Source organism: Takifugu rubripes, chromosome 6, assembly GCF_901000725.2.
Source record: "Takifugu rubripes chromosome 6, fTakRub1.2, whole genome shotgun sequence".
Taxonomy (NCBI): domain Eukaryota; kingdom Metazoa; phylum Chordata; class Actinopteri; order Tetraodontiformes; family Tetraodontidae; genus Takifugu; species Takifugu rubripes.
Genome location: NC_042290.1, coordinates 10,564,889 through 10,587,457, shown reverse-complemented (window position 1 = coordinate 10,587,457; position 22,569 = coordinate 10,564,889). Strand labels below are relative to the sequence as shown.

Here is a 22,569-nt window from a genome sequence, read left to right as displayed (position 1 = left end):
GTCCGTGGGTGTTTGAAAAGCTCCTGCGCAAGAACGTATTAAAGAACGTATTAAGGGCGCATACCTTATCAAAAACAACTCTAAATGTGAAAAGCTCAGAGATGTGGGATGGCAACTCCTTGGTTCTACAGCGGAGCTGCATCATCACCACAGTAATCACGCTGATTCGTCCTATTTCCCCCCCAGGAAGCAGTCGCAGACCCCACAAACCACCTAAACAGAATGAAAGAATGTCGTTACTGCGGCGAACCGTCCCGAGGAGCCGTCATGTAAATCATCTGAACACTGGGAAGGCAAAGGGAAACACCGAGCTCCTACTGGATAACATCAAATGGCACTTTGTAACCGGAGATGAAAACAAACAATTTGCGATCTTTGAGTCTGTCGAATGTGGGCGAAGAAAAAGTGCTGATGAAAAATGGCCGATTCCAACAAAATACCTTTTTTTTTGTCTGCTATAAACATGGGAACCATCAGGGAAGTGGAAATGGAAACAGCCGTTTGACTGTAGCTGTTCCGAACCATGAAATCACACGTCTTTTATGCTACTTGAAGAAAAACCCAAAGAGCAGCTTCCACATCGGCGGCGGATCGTTAAGGGCTCGAGCGGTTTTCCCCACATTTGAGCTGAAGGACTGTTAATGTCCTTCCGGTCACGACCGGTGACATCAATCAGTGCGTCATCTGTGTCTTTTATGTGATAGAACATCTCTGTAACCCTCCAGCAGCGTGGAACGTCCATCACACGCAACCCTGCAAAACTGCCATAAAGATTGGGATTTTACGGCCCCGCCGCAGCTCGCCGTCCCGCCAGGCTGCCATCCTGCTGCCTCGCCAGGCAAAGGCCTGACAAGGAAACCCAGAGGGAGCTGACAGGCCGCTGGAGCCCTGACAACCCTGGCTGCAACCCCCCCCCCCCCCAAACCTCAACATGTCTTCTCCCTTCGCCTCTCTATATTTCTGTCTCGGAGTAAATTGTGACAGATCTTTCCTTCGCAATGGCCGCGGCCGATCGCCGCAGATTCATATGTAGCGACAGCTGCGTTTTCTGGCGAGCAAATACAGGAGAGAAACCAGGCCGAGAGCGAGGGATTGGGTTTGTCCTTCTTTCCACTGAAGCAGCTGTGTTTGCCTTCAGAAAAAAAAAAAACAACAAGGGGAGGGGAGGAAAAACAACTTGTGGAAAGAAAGTGTTGTCTTTTCGTAGCCGTGAGGTAAGTGTGCGTAGTTAATGGGAGGAAAAATCCTCGTGCGTACGCAGACATCAAATTTCAGCGGGATCACGGGGAGGAGAGGCGGACAAAGAAAGCACTCATCGATTTTAGCGGCAGAATCTGAGGCCGGCCCAGAGAGCTGTAAACAAGCTCTGCTTTTTTTCCTGTGAGAAGATAAGAACATCACATTTCATATCCTCTCTTCCTGTTCCAGGGCAGAATTTAACTAAACTCCATTCTTAACCCCCCCAACTTGTTGAGGAGATGGATTGTTTGGTGTTCAAATACCAATAAAATAGCAGCGGTTCTACTTGACTACACACAATTTCATACCTTAATCCACACTTAAAAAGCTATTAACTTGTCTCCTATACCCTTCACTTTACATCTGGGTTGCCAAGGCAACTCCACAGAAACCAGAGATGTTTCCGGATTGATCGCTGCACTGAACTAACACACGGGCTGACCGAGAGTTGTCAGAGCGGCGGGAGGAGGCGGCGACCAGCGGGATCAGCCTGGACCGTCCCAAACTTCAGTCCATTTAGCCTGTCAGCGCTTTCAGGGAGGATAAATTCCGCGCAGTTCCACTCACTTAACTCAGCTTTTCCAGGTCAGTCACAAGCCTTTCCAGAGTTCAGTCCCCACACCCTAAAAGCCCCCCCATACCTATCAAACCCCCCTTTCATCCTCTATTTATGCTGCTGCAATTTCAACAGATCCTTTTCAAACGCAGCCGTAACAGCGTGCTACTGTCAGGCAGGCAGGCAGGAAGCGGAGCGGGGCGGAAAGGCTGGCTGGGCTCAGGCAACACGGGGACACTGCTGCTCTTATTCTTTTTCCACCGCCGCAGATAATTACAATTTTCTCCACACGGTCCGAAATGCAGCGGCTGGCCGCCGTCCAGAAACCACCCGAACGGCCTAAATAGCCCAGCCAGCGGCGGAAAAAATGGCGTTATCTGCGAGCTGGACTGTGTCCGATTTATTCAGCGTTATTTCATTACAACCGCTGAAATGAGGCAACGTCCTGCAAGCGGCAGATTACATCGTCACGTGGCATTAAATGATTTTATCATGAAATATAGCAACCGTAAACATCCCATTAAGGTTTGCAAAGACAAAAACCGGAGCCCTTGGAGGAAGCAAGTGCTTGCTGAGCTGAAGCCTTGCGGGATCTTACCTCAGCAGCTGGGATGCCTTCAGGTGGGCGACACTGGAGCAGCACCTCCTGCTCTAATGACACCTCCTTTCCAAGAGGTTCCTGGTCGAACGTCTTTCTCAAATCTGTGAGAAACGGATAAAAGGTGTGGATAATAATCAACAAAAGAACCGTCTGCTCCACATATCGACGTGCATTTAAAAGTCAAAGTGCGCCTGAGGTTTACCCCCCCCCCCCCGTCAGCGTCCAGATAAACTCACCTGCAGCAGATGGAAAGTAAGATAGACAGGATGAGATCACTCGCCCTCTGATGAAAAACGATATTTTTGAGGCTGAAAGGCCCTGATGGAGCGGCGCAGGGAGGGAATGATGGAGCTGACAGGGCAGGATTACTGAAAGTGTCGCGCTACGCTGAAACCTAAAGCCCTTTAGACGCGTCGCGTCTGCTGCTGCAGAGATTGAGACGGGAGCGAGGAGTATGACGCAGCACAAGGGCAGCGAAGGACTGAGCGTCGGGCTGCTGGGACTGTCACGTGCGTTACGGTAAAGCTCCGAAGAGCCTCTGACCTCTGGTGGTAGGCTGCAACAGTATTACACGCTAGCATCGCGAAGGTCCCGGCTCTGTTTTTACAGGAACCACGTGGCGGTTGCTGCGTTTATTGTTCTTCTTGAGCTCAGTGTGCGCCAAGAGGTCGCCCCGCTGACACCCGGAGACACTCCTGCCGCAAGTGACGGCGGGGAAGCAACCCCGAGGAGAGAGGCAGATGGTGTGTGTGTGAGAGAGAGAGAGAGAGTGTGAGATGGCTGGAATAAAGACGCATTCACAGGGCAACCTCGGTGCCTGGAGTCTACGGTATCAGCGCCACCAGTAGCTGTTTGTTTTACACGCTCACTCCGAGATTAAGGGAAAACACAGAAACAGGGGACGCTACACAGGACGCGGGCTCCAGGCTTCTTTCACTGTTAGCGTTCCATCGGCCTTTTAGGCGCATTAGCGCACACGTTAGAAGCATTTTCACCAGTCTAGCGGAAACAAGACGCACATTTTCTTCGCTGGCATTGAGCACAGCACCAACCCCACTGGTTTTCTTTCAAACGGACCCAACTGTGTGCAGAAAACCGGGTCATTTCTGGGTTTACCCCATGGAACATAGGAAGCGCCGACTTTACATGCGAGAGTGGACGTGCCAACGAGCCTGAACACAGCAGCAGATGTGCGCTGACACGGATCACACGCTGGAATTCGAACCTAAAAAGCTCCAAACAGGCGCCCATTAGGACCACTGCTGCTGGGGATAATAGATGTTCAAGCGCACCCACGTCTTTGAAAATAAATGACATTTCCTTCATGTCTGGAGGGACCGAGCGGCTTCCTTGGTTTCAGTTGCCAAAGATTGAGCCCAGAAATTGATCAAAACGAGTTCAAATGGTGAAAACCACGAATGGATCCGCTTACTCCAGCGTGCATGAAAAGGAGAAACTCCAAAAACACAGTTGTATTAGGCTCATTTATCATTTGGAAAACTAATTCAGTGAGAGCTCTCATTGCACTTCAGAGTAGGAGCGTCCGGGGCAACATGTCAAACGCTGCAAATTTCCAAGTATTATAAAAGCAGAAAAAGGTGAGTGTTAAAAGCTATTTCTGGTAAACACACGGCACAAAATTAATAGAGGAAATGGCTGCAGGGGAATTTGTTTATGTTGTAATTTTATTCGGTGGCAGATTCAGTTTATCTTCTGACAGAAGAGGGAGGAGAGGTAGCAACACAACCTCAACTGGGAGCATTTGAAGTGGAAAAAATGCTCAACTGGTGTCAGCACTATAATATGAAGGGATGACAGGTGACAGCAGAGTCAGAAACGTCTGCTAAACACAAAAATATCCACCTTCAGACAAATAAAACTGTGAGTGAGCAGGTCTTTGGGTGCTAGTCTGGCTGCTCAGTGGGCAGCTTTTGGTGCCAATTGGTGGTTTAGAGAAGACCACAGCACCCAGCAGGCACTCACTGGTGCAAGGGCTACACGGTAAGGCCCACAGAACCTTTTTTCAGGTCACATGAGCTCTACCAGCTTCCTTATCCCTTTTAGCCACTTAGCATTGGCGACTTCAGACAGCTCCTGTCTGTTGATGCGTATTTTTCTTTGTCTTCTTCTTTTTCTTAAAACTTGGAAAACAACTGCCAAAATAAACCAAAATAACCTCTAAAAAGTCGGTTGACTGTAAATTTTGCCAAGGCCCGTCTACACACATCGCCTGTCCTCTTAGGTTTCTTTACTAAACCACAGAAACTGATTTCTTTTGCGCTGTATATTTTTCAGGACGTGGGTTTGTGTAGCGCTTCCCACTCAGTTCTTGTCAGCCTCCGTGGTGCTGCAGGACCCTGAAGGGTGTGGGACCAGCTGAGTTGACATTCCTGTGGGAGTTGCACCATTCCCTCCTCAGCAGACAAACACGTCGGCGTCTCAGGCTCAGAGGAACACACACGTGACAATCATTAGCTTCGGCGGACATGTTTGCATGTCGTGCTCAATTACACAAGCCACGAACTTCCTTGTAAAAATGACGAGACTGTAAACAAGAAAATCAAAATTCATCCGTCGCAGTAAACGCTACCAGCCAATGAGAGGAAGTTCTGACCATACTTTTAACCCAGCCGGGGCTAATGGCGGGGCCCTCGACGCGACAACCTATTCACTCACCAGCGCTGATTCCCAACCGCCAGCTGATTAAACTGTGCATGAGGAGAGGAAAACAAACGCAGGTTCCATTAGCCTAACGGGCCGGCTTTGGCATGGAACCGGCCTAAAAGGGAGAGCCCAGCGGAGAAGCTAATCCATTCAGGAGAGGCTAATGGGAGGGGAAGAGGGGTCCATTGTGATTTGAGGGATAGCTCAGCACTGGAAGGCTGCTCATCATGGGTGATTAGAGGAGGTGGAGCAGCGGGAGTGGGCTCAGTGGGAGACTGAGAGGCGTGAGTCTGATTCAGCGCCGGTAGAGCCGAGGCAGTAATCAGAAGCGTTGCTGCTGGCTGGGCGATAGCGTACAAGTTGAATTCAAAAAAGACTCTTGCACACACAAAACAAACACAGCCGGATACGCTGGAGCTCCGGCTCAGAGAGGTCGTGCATTGTACGCCGCTGAAGCCCCCCCGTCACCGGTATTTTTAGATAAAATTGGTTTATTTTAAAAAGAGCAACGGCGAGAGACATGGCAGCATCGTGCTGGGCTCAAATGGGAGTTATTCCCACTCTAGCTTCGACTCTACACCTTTGGGTTTGTTCACAGAATATTATTTGCATTTACACTAAATCTATGAGTTGTGGGGTGGATCAGACTGAGCGGGCTAAAGGAACCGACCAGGATGTGCCGATGCCTACTGACACTCATATGGACTCTGCTCCAGGACCCACATGAGTCACAAATGGATGGACTTTGGGTGGCCAGTGAGCATCTATGTTGGTTCTATTTTCTGCTGTACAATAGATGTCAAGAGACTTTTTCCCTTTTTGTTGAGTCATTCAATTTGAAATGAGCTAGCTGCCTCCATAAAGAGGCTCCTTCAGGTGGAGTTTGTGAGAGCCGTTATGTAACTCGATGCCGTATCCGCCATTGAATTCTTGGGGGGGTTTGTTACTTTTTTGTCAGATTTTGACTGGCAGATGCTCTGGTGAGTTTAGGAAATGAGCCCAAACTTTAGAGGCAACGGAAGGCTCCTCATTACTGGGAGACGACTGGGTTTCAGTGGGAGGACAAACGCTGGCGAACAAATGAGGACCACCTGCAGGAAAACAGGGGAACACAAGCATAAACATGTTCTGCAGCCTCTTAGATGTGTGCACGCTCCTGGAGATACCTCTGTTCTCCAGATTTGTGGTGGAGTTTTGCACTGTAGACTCCAAAATGAGCCTCTCTCTCAGCTCAGGTTCAAAGGGACACTCCAGTCCCACGTTAGTAAACCGTTTATTTCACTGCCTCTATCTCCAGAATCTATAAAGCCGCGGCGATACACAAGTCTCTGTGAGACGCAGCTACTTGGCAGGCAGCAGCTTTTGCTTAGAGAGGAAAAACAAAGATGAGAAACAAGATAAAGTCCCAGTAATGCCATGAAGCGTGGGATGGGAATACTCACAGGCGATGCGCACGTAGGCTTTGCGGCTCTTGGTGGTCCCCGCGGAGCTCCAAGCCACACACTGACACCAGAAGTCCTCGGGCCCAAACAGCTCCTCCACCTGCTGACGTGTGATCTCGATGCTGGCTTCTCTCACCACCAAGCCTGCGAGGACACATGGAAAAGGGCTGAACAACGGGGAGCGATCCCGGAAGCCGTCCGCCAGCATCGGCGGGGAAAACTCACGGCGTCCACGCCTTTAAACGCCGCCTTCCTTCACCTGGGAGGGATCGGCGCCAACCTCGGTACCAGATTCTGGCACTGCAGCCGTGTCACCGGATTTGACACAGCCTAATTGTGATTCTATGTCTGTCAGTCTGGCACCGACTCCCAATCCCAAACCTTTGGGTCCGGGCCCTGTGGGGGAGGATTCTCGGCATCATGGCGAACACAATCCTATTTGCTAACCCTGCTGATTGCCGCTCATCCGGGAGCCGGAGCCCAAATAAACAAATCAGGGCCAAAAACAAATGCTTCCTACCCACAGAAGAGGAGAAGAGGAGAGGCTGCACGTATGGATAATGAAGCATTGCCCTTTCCGGCCGAAACCAACAGAATTCCTTTGAATTAACCACACGTTTATGAGCGAATGAACGCTTCCATTTTGTCTCGTGAGCATCAGAACCCGACCAGAGCGGGATGCCTATGGAAAGTGGTCCATTAACACTTGGGTTTAAAATGAGAAGTTATCCCCGGAGTGTCGAGGCTCGAGCAGAATTCCAGCCGGCATCCGCCACGTCTTCCCCTCGTGTTCTGCTCTATTACTCCCGTTTTCTGGCCTGACATTTGTCGGGAGCCTTCCTGTGCGTGTAACTGAGCAGCGATCATGTAAAAGTCAGTCACATTCCAATTATCTGCGGTCATTACTGGAGGGGCATCGTCTGTGTTTCCACGCCGGCGTGACCGGCCTGCCAACCCGCTGATGTTTGCCAAAGTCACGCTCGCCGTCATCATTATGCTCCTTCGCGGCTGCATTTCCTCTGCGACCGCGCCCATTGCTCATTGTTAGCTGACAGAATTACAAAAGCTCACCTGTGTTGGTGCCATTTCAAGGCTGAAGCGTGATTAGCAGAGAGCTTCTCGTTAGCCGACCCCTTTTTTCCACAAGAAACCCATGAATTATCTTTCCTTTACTCAATATTACGCTTGATGAAATCTTGTAACGGTGACTTGCTGGCTGTTAGAACGCATTTACCATTTAATCCTGTTTGTGTTTTGTGACTTTAACTGCGTCACTGATTGAAATGCCCTTTTGAAAAGAGCTTTTGTTTCCTGCGGTACCTGTTTCCCCGTAAACCAGCTTACCTAAGCAATACCACGCGCCGTTGCCATGGCGTCATTTATCACGCGGCGCGTCACGGGTCAGCGACTCATCGGAGGCTCGATGTTCATCCAACCGTTCCGAAAACCTAATTCATTAGAAAATGATTCACTACTTACTCAGATTCAAGAAAGATATCGATCCAACATGAGGCCCTTTGATCCTCGCCCAGAATAAGCAAATGACGCGGTCTGAACTGACGAAGCAGACTTTAATTGGGATTCCCAATGATTTTAAACTAAAGGCTGTGGTTGACACGGTTACTAGCTGAAAGGTGTCTGTAAGGCCCATAAATGCCTGTTTGTGCCCATTAGCTCTCACAACAGTTTTATTCAAAACATACAAAAACCAATTCCTCAGGTTGGTTACTCTGGAACAGAAGAGTCTCGAGCAAATAAACGTGGAATTTCCCTTCAGGTTCAGCGCACTCACACAGCCTCCTCGTTCCGAGTAGAGACACGTCCCACACGCCAGCTTAACTCTCATGTATTATTTACACAGACAGGCTGACGAGCAGCCATGTCGGCGGTGTGCGCTTCCGCGTGCATCAGCGGGTGTCTGCGAAGGTCTCTGGCGGAGTTAAAAACAGTAAAAATCTAAAACCCAAAACAAAACCCAACCTAATATTGAGTCACTTGTATGTTCTGTGTTTATTATAGCCTGTTTGCTGCGCTTAATTGAGGTAAATCATCAACTAGTCCCTTAAAATCAGGCCCCAGCAGAGGCCAAATCCACACTGGAACCACAGACGCTCGTAAGAGCAGGTGTAAGACAGACGTCATAATCTGGTAAGTTTTTCCAGCCGGTGTTTCAGACTTTTACCGAAAACTGCATGACGCCGCCGCCGACTTGCTGTTCGACTGCATTAAGAGTGACTTCACGGCTGCCTCTGAAGTCGGATTAAGCTCGATGTGTCGCGCATCACAGGGATCGCTCGAGCAGAAGATCAGAGGTCTCAGCAGAGCCGGCTGACCTCACCCGGTGACTTCATGTGTTTTCGCTGTGTAACGTTACAGCAGGAAAAAGAAAGCAGACGCAGGCTTCCATTTGCAATCGAGAGGGGAAACGTAAGAACGCCTCTCATCAGGAGCTACTTTAGGCCCGTCTGTGCTGCCACTAATGGCATGAAATGGTTCTACAATAGCTTCCATTAATAGCCGGCTGAAGCGGAGAACCTCATTGAAGATGATTCATTATCAGTGCCGTCATTAGAGCCAGCTAGCCTAGCTGCTCCCTATTAATGGTATCAAACATTATTGATCAGACTGTCTGAGAAGAACTGGAGGCACTGGTCACTGAAGGAGAACTGGAGGACGATGGGAGGAAAGTGCTCCGACTCTCTGATGAAGAGCACTCCCGCTTGATCTTCCAGCTCTCATTTTAGAGAGTGACGAGACGTCTCCTGTGTATATTAAACTAGCTGCTCCAGCTTCTAATTAATTTGCTGCTCATTTGTTCAGAACAATGCTCAGTCTGGTATCAGGGGCAGAGCTTCTGCTTTTAAACTGAGATAAATGGAGAGCAGCCCAGCACGGATGTGAAACCCAAGACCATTCACAAACAATCTCATCGAAACTTCATCCCACCGACCCCCTTCCACCACTGTTATGTCTCATTTGGCTTTTTTTTCATATGTCCTGATTATTTCTCGTGTAGAACTATGCGTCCCAGGGTCCCACTCACGGTCCGCCACGAGCATTTTAGCTTGAGGATGATTTATTATGCTAATCATCCACTCTGAAAGTAAATAGTGACTTAGGACGCTTGTTGTGCTGAGCAGTGAAATCAATAATTAAAGCAGTGGCAACCAGCGTTAAATACAAGTGGGATAAAGCTAAACTAAAGGTGGGTGATGCTTCTTTATCCGACTGGAGGAAACAAACTGAGACGCGTCAACGTAGCATCACAACAGGTCCGCAAACAAATACCCCAAAATGTGGGAAAGACCTCAAATTCTAATGCAACTAACCTCAGAAAGTAACCTGAGAAAGCTTCACTGTAAAGCTCATTATCAAGATCATTGGGTCTTTGTTGGCGGATTAAGTGATTTTCGGTGCTGTTGCGCAATTTGCACCTCCAACAGGTACCGTTGATGCGATGAGGTAATGATGAGACTGGTGAACCCTCTCTCCATAGGTAAAAATTATTTCTCTCTCTTTAAAAGGCGTACTTGTGTTAAAATAAGGACTAGAATGAAGATGGAGTTATTATTTCTAACTAACAACACATGACAGACATAAAACTACATAAAACACTCACACACAGAGGCTGCAGTTTGGTCCCAGTCCAGATTTAAGTCACAATTGTGGGAAATCTGGTTTCACTTTGACATTAAAGAGCATTTTTGTCTGTTAAAAAGCCACATTGCAAGAGAATCAAACATAATACCTTCCAGTAGTGGTTGGGAAGGACGAGTAATTGTAACTGTGTTTTGCTTTTGATGAGGACTAAAAAATACTGTGAGAAAGAAATTGTTCTTGTGGTTTTAACTTCAGAAGGGGGAAAAAAAACCCTTTTGGAACCTCAAATATATTTCAAAACAAGCAATAAACACAAACACTGGGGCCAAGGGACAATGGTTGCTGTCTTTTAATCATTTGGGATCTTTTAATCTCATTTTGTCTCATTTTGTTTGTCATAACAAACATCCTGACCAGCGTGGAAAAGAGGGAGAAGCCGAGCGGGAGGGGGAGCGGCGGCAAGACACGGATCCCGTTTCTTGGGGCTACGCAGTCGCTGGTATTGACCCGTTTCTATCTGTGTTTCTTTGCTGTCAATCTGGGGAAATCAAAGAGCGGAGGACCCAGAGGAGCGCCGCCTGCGTGCGTGCACGAGAAGGCACATATGAATGAATATCGGTGAAGCGAGTAGCCCGAGGACGCGGCCATGGAGCGTGGGTTGTTCTCCGTGTTGATGCTTTTAGCGCAGAACCTCCTGACACGAAGGCGGAGGACCACCGCCACCTTCACCCTCGCCTTTCCCAAACTCAAAAACTCAAACGCATCATTTCCTTTCTTCAAAAGGAACCGTCGTTCCTTCTCAAGTACACAAGGTTAAAACTAAAGGTGATTCCAGGTTAGAAAACGCTTTTCACTGCTTCCCTTTGCTGGCTGCCGCTGTGCTCCAACAATTCTGTTCCCATAATTCATGTAGACAGCCTTTCCTTTGTTAACTAGCTCTGATATAACACACCAGAGAGCGGGAATATAAAGAAGGCATGCTTAAACATTAAAGTAAAGGAGCGCGTGTAAATATGGCTGTGCGTGTGTGTGTGTGTGTGTGTGTGTGTGTGTGTGTGTGTGTGTGTGTGTGTGTGTGTGTGTGTGTGTAAGCAGGATGAAAAGGGTAAATGCGCAGTGATTGGTACCTGTGGGCAACAGAAAGAACTCAATTTCCAAACCAGCATCTGAAAGCAGCCAATCAGGGCCGGCCTGTTGTGTGTAATGGCCGTGCTGCCTTCAGGCGCTCCGTTTGGTCGAAACCAGCCCTGCGTGAGGTTCACTGCCTTTTACTTTCTCTAGATACTGGGAAACAAGTGCACGAGTGCACACCTGCGCAAACAAAGATTTGTGGTTCTGGTGGTGCTCGACGGTGAGCAAAGATCCACTGGGATGTTCCCAGTAAGACTTGTTATTATCTGCCCATCTGACCCCTGCAGATATACTGACCGGAGTTCTCGTCCACCCGCTCCTCCACCGTGTGCTCCTTCTGGTGGACCCACTCGCTGTTGCACTTGAAGTAGATCTGAGTGGCCGGGGTGGCCTTGCAGTACAGGTTGACGGGCTTGTTCTTCACTATGTAGGCCTCCTCTGGTTCTATCAAAAACACCGGCAGCGGCTCCGGGGGGTCCGACGGGAAGGTTTCTGGCAGATCTCCCAGACCGATGAAGTCATCGTCAACTGTGACACAGCAGAAAGACACGGCAGGGAACATTAAGTGGGGGGAGTTTCGGGGGGGAACATGAGAAAATAAACACGAACGGCAGAAATGAGAGAGGAAGGATGAGCTGGGAGCGAAAGGAGAGCAGGGCAGAGACAGTGGGAGTCATTATAACCGCCGTCTATGCACCGGATTAGCCATTCACAGACTGAAATCCCCATCATTTGATATTTTGGAATGTTTACACAAGTGTATTTTAGAGCAGAGGAAATTCTGGGATTCCTCTCCGGGTTTACAGAGAGCGGGCCTTGCTCGAGTGAACCGCCAGCAGCTCCTGCTGAGAGCGGAGAGCCTGGCAGAGGCAATAATGAGAAGCAGAGTTCAGAGGTTGACTCTGAGGAACCAAAGTCATAAGCTGATCTCTCTCTCCCTGTTTCTCGCTCGGAGTGCCTCTTTCTCTTTGCTTTGTCACTCTCCCCCTCAAACACACACAAGATTACAGGCGTGCACGCCGCGCGCGCGCGCACGGAGCAGATCTAATGACCTCAGGCTTTTGGCCCAGTTTGTGCCATTCCTCGGATACTTCTGCAGCCGACAGATATGCTTCCCTGTAATTACAACTGCCTTTCATCTCCCTGTCTTAAATCACACGCGCGCCGCTCGCCCGCGCGCGCGCACGCCTGCAAACAAACGCGAGCGAACGCTCGCAAACCACCGTGAGCACAAACAGGCAGGGGTGCACGCCCACGAGCAAGCATGGCTAACTTTCCAACTCTTTGAAGAGCGATGGGGGGGGGGCGCAGCCTATTTCACCAACCCATTTGTCACCTCCAGAACTGTTCTATTCTTACCAGCGAATCGGCGCGCATCAATTATTCACCAGTGTGAAAGGAGGAACGCAGAGGAACACGGAGATACAACCAGAAAGGGAAGGAACCGAGAGCAACTCGGACAGACAGACGGACAGACAGACTGTCCAGATAACAAAAGAGTTTATCGGCCGATCCCTCTCTGTCCTATCAGCCTGCCCGGCCGTCCTGTGTGGACGCGCCGGTGCCGTGCTGTCTGCCTGCTGGATGCTGCAGGAGCACCAAATAATGTCTCAGCTGGGCAGATATCTCCACACGATGTCTCTCTCATGTTATCTCTCCCTCCATACCTGCAGCAGATTGAAGCCGATTGCCAGGAAATGAAAGGGCAAGAGTGGAGGGATGGGGGGGGGGGGGCAATCGGGGAATGGCCGAAGGTGTCCTCGCCATGTGGGTGGGTGGAGCAACCTGTCGGCGTAGTTATGAAAGGGTGTTTTGATCCAGTGTGTGTATGTTGTTAGGCAATGATGTCTATCTGGAACCAGGCCCAAAGTTTGGGGGGGTTCTACTGTGTGGAACCTGCAGGGTCTGGTTGCATGTTGTGGTTTTATCCCTTTTTTCTTGTTTTTGCGCCTCTCCGGACGGTGACGGTGGGGGGGGACACGATGCACACCCCGATCTACCCCTGCATGATGTGATCCATAATGCCGACCCAGAGTGGTCCGTTTGTCTGTGGCAAATATTCAAATTGCCATTTTCTTTCTCACTAAAACTGAGAGGTCCTCGCCAGCTGTGACAGCTTGGAACGGAATCATTAGCGGGTTTGACTTTTATCCGAAAAATCCTCGACACTTGCTGCTAATTGAGCGAAGCCACGAGGTTCGACGTGACCTTTGACGCTGAGCAGTAGCCGCCTGAAAGTGCTGCAGGAAAATAAACAAGGCAAACGATCGCCTTGCCGCTTTCATCTGGACTTTATGGACTCTTTAATGTATTGTCCATTTCAGAAGACCTTAGCTTAATGTCTTCTTTTCTGCTCTGTAGCTCTCAGTCCACCCACATCCTCAGCCAGGGGACCCTGACCCAGAAACAGGCAAAGAGAGCCAAAGAAAGTCATTAAAGACTGTGTTAGCCGTCGTTCACCCTCTGTTCCTGTTATCTCTCTCTCGCTTCCGCTCTCTCCGTTTGTTCTCCTTCACTCTTTTGCTCTGTCAGACTTGGATGGAGGGGGATTGAACACACGCACACGCGCACACACGCGCACGGATGCATGCATCCCATGTGCAGAAACAACACGTATGTAACGCACTTCGCGGTAGCATTCCTTCCTCCCTGAAATCTTTTCTTCCCGTCCCTGGTGAGGAGGAAACTGAGAGCAAAAGCATATTTTGTCCTTTCATTCATATTCATTGAGAAGATTTGTGATTAAAATTGGAAGTTTTTTCCCTTTTTCACTCTGTTCAAGGCGACGCAGCCTTCACTGCTACACACCCACAGCTAATAATAATTGCTAACAATCGCAGCAGCGCGTTAACAAGCCTCCCCGGCCTCTGTGAAATAACTTTGCCTCTCCTTTATAGTATCATATCTCTTTAACAGGAGCATTAATACAGCATGACTACACTGTTTGATATGCAATATGGATTTTTTCCCGAGTAACTGCAATTCTCTGCCTTGATTTTAGTCAGAAATTGCCTCGATATTGAGTGTTTAAACTTTAATGAAATATGTCCTTGCAGCGGTTTTATTTAAATTGCATTTTGCTCTGTAATTGGGTAAGTTTTCCTAATTCCTACAGTCGTCTCTGTGTTTTCCTTCTTTCTTTTTTTTAATCCAAATTGAATATTAGATGAATTTTAAACCAGCTCCACATCCCAGCTTCAAAATGATGCAGCAGAGAGAAATTAGCTGTGTTTGCAGGGCGTCAAAATAAAGTTAATGAAGGAATGCTGTGTGCGATGCCCGCACTGTCATCAAACTCATCAGGTAGAGGACAGAGAAATGGGCTGAAACAAGCAAATTAAATAAGCAGAGGAATTAATTAAATCAATCTGAGCTTAGCGAGAGGGAGTGAAGGCTTGGCAACCAGATCTTCTTTGGCTTTTACTCCCCTAACTGGGGGAGTGGAGCTATATGTGGGGATGATTGCATGTTGGACAGAGGCGAACGGGCGCACGTGGCGCCTCCAAAAACACAAGTCCTTGAAAGAGAAACGTGCACACGCAACGAGGCGCGTCTATAAAAAGCCCGCGTGCGTTACATAAACGTGAAAACTGTTACGCAGGGTGTAAGCGTGCTACACCCACACCCAAAACAAACAGAAATTCTAATGTGGAGGATTATGGGAGCGCGAGCAGGCAAACTGTTCAGCCTGTTCAGAACGTGGTAAACAGCTTGCAAAGACACCAGCAGGCTTCCAATTAGCCAACGCTGCTCTGTGCTCAATTCTTCCACAAGATTTCCTTTAACAGGCCTGAAAGGGAGCTGATATCAGCCTCAAGTAGCCTGTGGTAGATTTGATGGCTATGACATCATCAAATTAGATTTGGAGGAAATGAATAGGACGGCCCAGACTAATGAGCCGCTTCTACATTGTGTACATTAATGTCACATCCGAGAGATCAGAGCAGCAGATATCAGAAGAATGAAACGGGCAATTTTCTTGATGTTGGTCTCGTCTACAAATGAAGTGCATCTTTACCAGGATCGCTGTGGTTGACAGCTTCAGAGGCGGTTTAAAGTGGACCGTCTGATGACTGACGCTCGAACCGATCGATTCCCCTTTTTTTATCAGATCACTCAGCCAATATAGTTCACGGTTCCTCCACACGTCCAGGATCAGCCCCCGACTACAGCTCAACCATCAGCATCACATCCACTGCCCTTCAGCCATCATCGGCGGTGGTTTCAGGCCGCCTCGCCTTCATCTCCGGCTCTGCCGGCTCCCGGATCACCTCTGCACGGATGAATTTCGGACCATAAAAGCATCTGTAATTTTACACATTGACATCACGCGTAAACAGGAGCCAAAGTCGATTTCAGCATGAAAGATGCTCTGGAACTCCGCCAGCTGGAGGCGTAGAAGGATTTGTGCGGATATCTCCGGAGTGAGCAGGCGTAGCGTTTCAAAGCGCACCGGAATGTTCTGTTCAATCCGGCTTCATCTGCGACGCGACATCGGGGATCATGTTTCTGGATGGAAACCACAGGTGTGGGGAAACCATCCCCATATCTGAACATACAAGGCTTTACATCCAACATCTGAAGATATTTCTACAGACGTTCAGTCATTTAGCCTCATTTTTGTCCATCAAAACAACAGTTCTAAAGCTATTAAACGCAGCAAACCGATAAAAGAACATTCCAGACTCAGGATATCACTTGTGCCTCCTCCACATATCCCCTATATTCTCCATATTGTGTGTGAGTGGGTGTGATAATGTTCCAGGGCCTGACGGGACTGTGGAAGATAAGCTTTCTCTCATCTATCTGCGCTCATGCAGATTTACAGTCCAGACGCGAGCGCCGTCAACACCCGGCCAATCTTTCCCTTCGCTCCCAAGGAGCGGAAATCTCCGTCTTCGCTCCTGTTTGCCCCCTTCATCCTCCTCCTCCTCCTCCACGGTCTTTGTGTTTATTTGTCCCGTCGCTCTGCTCCTCAACTCTGGCAACCGGTGGTCTGCAGGTTTACTCGGCGGCGCTCGGCTAAGCTGCAGCGCGGAGGGAGTGGCGGCGGGCTGCAGATGAGCGGCAGAGCAGAATAATAAACCACTCAGCTGTCGTGGCAGCTGAAGCGGGATAAATACGATGTCAATCACACCCACCGAGCAGGACTTCCCGTTATATCGAGCGGACGTTAATCAATCGTTAACGTATTGGCTCCAGACATCCCAGCGCTGCAGATCAATATAAGGCCGCTGTTTTAAGAACCTCCAGAAGCTTCATGAGGAACAGCTGTCTCCTCTGAGCTGAGTAGCTTCTATATACTAATGTGTCCACACACATCGTCCTCAGGGCCCCATCTAACGCTCGGCGGCTGCAGGTACTTATTGATTACTTCTCTGGCCCACTGACCCATCCTTCGCCCCCCCCCCCCCATCCTATCAGAGTGCCTCCATTGATGCGTGCCGCTAAGCACAGTCATATTTCGCCTCCAGGGAATCTTTCCATCACACGCGCACGCAAAAAGGAAAGGAAAAAAACAAGCACGTGTTCCCTAAAGTTAAAAGTCTGGTAGTTGTGTCTCGGCTCACAGCTCCTGGTCCTGATGCAGACCAACGACACCACAGATAAATGAATAATTCAATCATTACACAGTGGCGTTATAGAGTTATCTTTACCAGAGTGCACACAGTAATTGGAAAAAAAATAATCTATACAAATTGAGCCCATTGCAGTAAAATGCAGCCGTTTCGGTACAGAAGAGCCAGTCTGGGAGCAGGACTGTTCTTCAATATGATCTTCAGCTTCCTGGTCATACTACTTTATTTTAGAGGTAAATCTTTTATTTTCAGGGTTTTTTTTACAGTAAATTTAAGAGCAGATGCACAGAGGAGGACAAGAGCGTCTTTCTCACTGTGGGCTGTCTGGACGCTTCCTCCAGCGCTTGGATCTGACCTTCACTCGGTCCACTCTGGCAGGAGGCAGCTGGTGGTTGCCCGGTGTCACGCTAAGCTTTGGCCACTGTCGGTCCAATCACATCGCTGAGCCGGCGAAGGCAAGGTCAAAAGGACAGCGACAGGCGCGGCTCAATATGTTGTCTTCGGAAGGAATTTAATGTTGCAAACATTCAAAAAGTCAGGGGAAAAACACGGCTCGGCGCCTTATCAGGGTCTTCTCCTCAACGTCTGAGCTGCACAAACACGTTGGCTTTTTTTGAGCGTGACAGTGTATTTAAGGACGACACAATCAAATCAACTGGCTCTTATCTGTGTGTGAATCAACTGCATTCGCGATATGAAAATGGCTGTTTTGGCCCTCTCCTCATGCGTCTGTGCTCCGTCTCCGGGCGTCCTGCTCCTCCGCTGTCCTCTCCGCCCCACATTTCCCCCCCCTGGAAGAGGGGCCATTTCAGAGCTTGATTGGAGAATGATGCTGCTACTTAGAGAGTCACTTCATCGGTGACGAGGGAGGAGAGGAGAGCCCAAGGAGAGCGATGGAGAGAGAGAGGCTCAGGAGGAGTGCTGGCTCCCTGGGGTGCTGTAGCTGTGATGGGTGAGTTGTCAAACGCCCCATTGTCCAAATTACCCAGTGAACGCCGTGTCACCACCCGAGACTAATTTACGTTGCGGCGCGGTGTGGAGCAGACATGGTTCCTTGAGAGGTAGTGAGGGAGGGCTCTGCAGAGGTGGAACAGGGCCTTCCAATGTGCATCCACGGCAGAAAACCCCAATTAATACCCGCTTTTGTGTTTGTTGCCTTTCTGCTTCATGGCCACAATGACAGGTGTCAATATTGGAGCGTGTTGGGCTCCTGCTTGCTTCCCGCCCCCCCCCCGCCGCCCGCCACAGACAGCCAGTGATGCACAAACACTTTAGCGTGGTCTTAGCGGAGCCGCTGCGTATCGGAAGCTCCCGCTTGACTACACTTGCGGTCATAATGACCGGTCCTTTCAGCGCAGACTGGCATGCCCACTCACTCGTCACATGTCACACCCCTCGGCGCCTGAAGCAAGACGGGGCAATCGGCCGACCCCATGTCGACTGGTGGGCCGCCGTTTGAGGAGATGTGTCGCACTCTGTGACCCCTCGCTGTGCCCAATAGCTCGATGCGATGCCTCGACTTTGGCCTAATTGGCCCAGAGCAGCAGGCAGCCTCATTCTGCCACCGCTCAAAGGCCAAAGGATCAGAATGCAAAGCAGATAAGACCACAAGTCCGGGTCGTCTCATCGAAAAGATGACTACAATAAACCGTAAAGTCAGTAAAGTACTCGCTGAAAATGATCAGTAACCACAGTCAATACCGTGACCATTAACTAAGTCCTGGCTAATTATCCTTACCGGAAAAGACAAAAGGGTTATAAATCTGAGAAAATGAAGGCATGCGAATCAATTTTAGCATCCAGTTACCGGAGATGTGCTCAGCAGAGCATGTTCCCCAGCAGGATGAGTGCGTTTCCCAGTCAACAGTGGATGAATATTAAGGTCAAAGGGACGGCAGGCTCGTTATGTAACACCTGGTCTTTCATTTCTTTGCGTAAATGTAGAGAAATACTCTATTGGGGAGCTGCGGCCACTGATAATATGCAGGTGTGAGTTTAAATGTTGCTGCAATTTCCCTTCTGCGCTAACAAGTGAGGGTTATTCTTAACTCCTGCTGCCATGTGACACGGAACATATTGTAAAGAGCTGTGTTAATTATCCGTGCGTTTACACGAGCTGAAGATCATATGGAAGACATTTTAGAGGTCTTTCATCACTACCTGCAAGTCAATGACATCAGCAGATGGAGACACCCGTTGGAAGCGAACCGATTTCTCGAATAAAAGTAAAGCTGGAGAAGACGGATAATCGCTGGGGCAATCGGCAGATAATCGTCGGCCCGTGTGGCAGCAACACTACAGCCCGACAGATATGCATCCTGAAACGATTTGAATTTTTATGAAGGACACTCCAGGCAGCACCGCATCAGCAGGACACCATCGACTGGAAGTGTGTCACGGTCCTCGGAGTACCGTCTATTCCCCATGACTGCTGCTGCGATGTTCGGTCCCCTGAGACACACGCGCCACCGTCGTGCACACTCCTTATTCACAAATCAGATTCTTGTCACCGTGCCACTCAAACTGCGAGCTGAGCAGCAACGAAGTGCCTCAAAAGTTCTGGAACTGTTCCCCCCCGCCTCCGTCCCCAGTACCCGGATCCCGGCACTCTTCATAACGACCTCAGATGGAATGGCAGATGAGAAGATCAGGGTTTAGCGTGTGTGGTAATGCACCAAACATGGGTAATACAGGCTTTGGTGGTGTGACTGCATGTGTGTGTACATGTGTCTGTGTGATGGATGAATTAATGTGACAAGGCAGATGTAATGCAGAATCATAAATCTTAGCCCCGGGATTAGCAGAGGCAGAGCAGGGGGTGATATATTAAAGGGCATACATGCACCCCTGCGTGCACACACACACACACGCACACACGCACACACACACACACACACACACACACACACACACACATATATACACACTCATACACACAACGTTGATAGTAAACCCAAAACCACAGCCACAATAGGCAATTGATAGACATGACTCCATAGCTGGTCCTGAGGGTTATAACGTGCACCTACACACATACGCACACACACTTGCATCTGGCACCACAGACACATACAAATACACACCAAAGCCAAACTTTTATCCCTTTTCCCAGCCATTTATTATGCAGCTTTGAACTCTACAGCTTAAGCGTCAGATATGGCTGTAATGCTGTTAAAATCTTAATACTATTACACAATCTCACTGTGCTACAACATGCTAATTCTTCACTTACTGTGTAGAAAGCATTGGGAGGGGCACTGAAAAAAAAAACCATGACATTTCCAAACACGCAGATGAAGCTTGCTAGCGTAACTAAGCTCTAATAAACCCCGAAAGGCTGAACTGTAATCAGATTTTGACGAGTGACCCATCTGAACACTGTAAAAGCTGTCGCTATGACATCAAATGGTCTTTTTTCCTGCAAATGCCCCATTGGTTTTTCCTGCATTCCTTTTTGAGTGCCAGCCTTGACCAACCCTGAAGCTAACCCCAGTAACATGTATGTATGTTCAGTGTTTTACCCTTTAGATGATGATTATTATTCCACAGCACGTGCGGCAATTAATTAAGCGCACATATCGCTTGGTTTCTTTCTCTTCATGCGTATTTACTGCTGCAGCTAAACTGCAGCAAATCCGACTCTTATTTAGAGCAGAATTTTCCCTTCTGTTTCAATAGCAGGACTGTTTTCTTCCTGCACACTCACTCAAGGGTAGCAGGATGCTTAATGAGCTTATGCCTGAAATGAAAAGAGCTTTGTAAGCATTCAGGAGAGCTACAAGGCGCTGGATGCTGCACACAGGTTAGACACTGCACACATTTGATACTGGCACGCATTCGCCTGCTGTGGTTTTACTGGCCTCCCTGACTTGCAAAACGCCGAGACTTTTCCACCTAATATCACTGCAAATCTTGGCAACGGGAGGGAAAAAACAACAAAAAGCGGTTGTCTCGGGCCGTTCAAATGGTTCAGTTGGCTCGCAGAGGGACGGCATAGCTGCTTTTCCACGCTGGCTGGGATATCAGATTCACATTGGCTCTTATGCAGTGCACTACACCATACCCAGCTCAGATGATCGATTGCATCCTCGCGAAGCCAAATGGCAGCCCCTCCCTGATATCTCTGCTCTCGAGTCACATGTGGGGTGATATGGATGGGCGGAGAGCTTCCAGCTGTACAGATGCACAATAATTGTGCAGCTTTTTTGGCAGGAATGATAAAAGTAAAGCTGATGTCTGAAGCTATTGTACTGGATCATATTGCGCTGACCCTTTTCAGCCCCGTTATCGCAGGATCGGGTATATCAGGACTGTTCCTTATATCCGGTTGACATGGCGACGGGAGATCAGACCAGCACCCAGAATGCATCTCAGATAAATCTTCAGTAACCACTTGTGATCTGATTCTGCTGACCGGCTCGAAGTCTGTTTGTGCTTTGAATTGGACCGAAACACTAAAAGAAAGAGTTGGACGCTAAACTGCTGCTACAAATCACAGAGACAGAAGAGAAGAAGAGCAACACGAAGGGGGGGGGGTGAAAACTCGCCTCGGGTAACACAAGTGGTCTGGCCTTGTGCTCGTGAGCCCTCACGTTCCCAGTCAATATTTTAAAAAGAGCCGGCTCCGTTGTGTGCCATCCCATGCATGGAAATCCATGTTGCGTGCGCCGTCTCAGGTGAATTTACTGGGAGGTGTGTCCCGGTGAGACGCGCGCGCTCATAAAGACATGCGTGAGCACGCACGGACCTCACACCTGTTAATGGACGTGTTAAGAGCCGAAAACAGTTGGTGGGATTGAGGCCTGGTGGTGTGTGCGTGTTTGTTTTGTGTGAGCGAGCGAGCGTGTGTGAAGGGGGCGGAGGTGGCGGGGGCGCCTGCATTAGGCAATCACACACCCAGCTCTGCTCACCAGGGGACCACTGTCAGCCTGTGATTTTGCCCTGTACTCCTCCCGGCTTTCTCTCCGTCTCCACTTCGCACTACTGAAATAGGTCAACCACATATAATGCAAGGGCAACGAGGAGCAAGCAGCCCCCCACCCCGCCCCGCCGCCACACACACACACACACCCTCGCCGCTACCTTCACCGTGGCAACAAGGAAGAGCAAGCTGGTCCCCCCCGTGGACCGACAGAGGCAGGGTGCCCAGAGACAGGCACAGCCAGCCACAACATCCCGACCTTTCAGCCACAACAAGCATTCAGGCGGCCACGCCTGAGCGGAGCAGAATCGACCTTACGTGAGCAAATTCCACATCATAAATCTGCACTAAAATCTGCGTCCCTGCGAGAAACGAGAAGGAAAAACACCCGGGGAAAAGCACTGAATAATGTATACTGTGTGTATTTTGGTCAAAGTGTTCGCCATCACCACCAGCACAGCTATTGCCCCAGCTACTGCCCCAGCTACTGCCCCAGCCCTTAAAAGGTCCCTTCTGCTCACAAAGGTCAGAAAAAACCTCACACAACCATAAAAAGATCAGCGTGATCGCACACCTTTGTTTGTTCTGGGATCAGCACGAGGACACACCCACGCTCTGCCCCGGACCTCCACCTGGAGCGTTACCTCTAATTCAAACTGCACTGACAGAAACGGATTTGTCAAAAGAAGAAGAGCTCCTTTAGGTTTTAGGACGTAGATGAGGGTGAGACCAAAGACGGTGAGCTGCCGTGCACTCGGAATAAGCCCCTCCTCTTTTGAATCCCTTCAGGCAATAATGGAATGTATTTATTTCTAGCAGCTTTTGTTTAGCTGGTA

The 22,569-nt window shown here is 49.2% G+C and overlaps 1 protein-coding gene across 4 annotated transcripts in view; it reads right to left on the bottom strand.

The window, feature by feature from the left end:
* unc5cb (unc-5 netrin receptor Cb) overlaps positions 1-22,569 on the bottom strand; it is an 87,080-nt gene that overhangs the window by 24,947 nt on the left and 39,564 nt on the right. For all 4 annotated transcript variants that reach the window (XM_029837691.1, XM_029837693.1, XM_029837692.1 and 1 more), the window contains exons 2-4: positions 11,531-11,761; positions 6,503-6,646; positions 2,394-2,497 (exon numbers count right to left, since the gene is read on the bottom strand). In XM_029837691.1, coding sequence (XP_029693551.1) covers positions 2,394-2,497; positions 6,503-6,646; positions 11,531-11,761 — 479 coding nt within the window. The remainder of the gene's footprint in view (positions 1-2,393; positions 2,498-6,502; positions 6,647-11,530; positions 11,762-22,569) is intronic.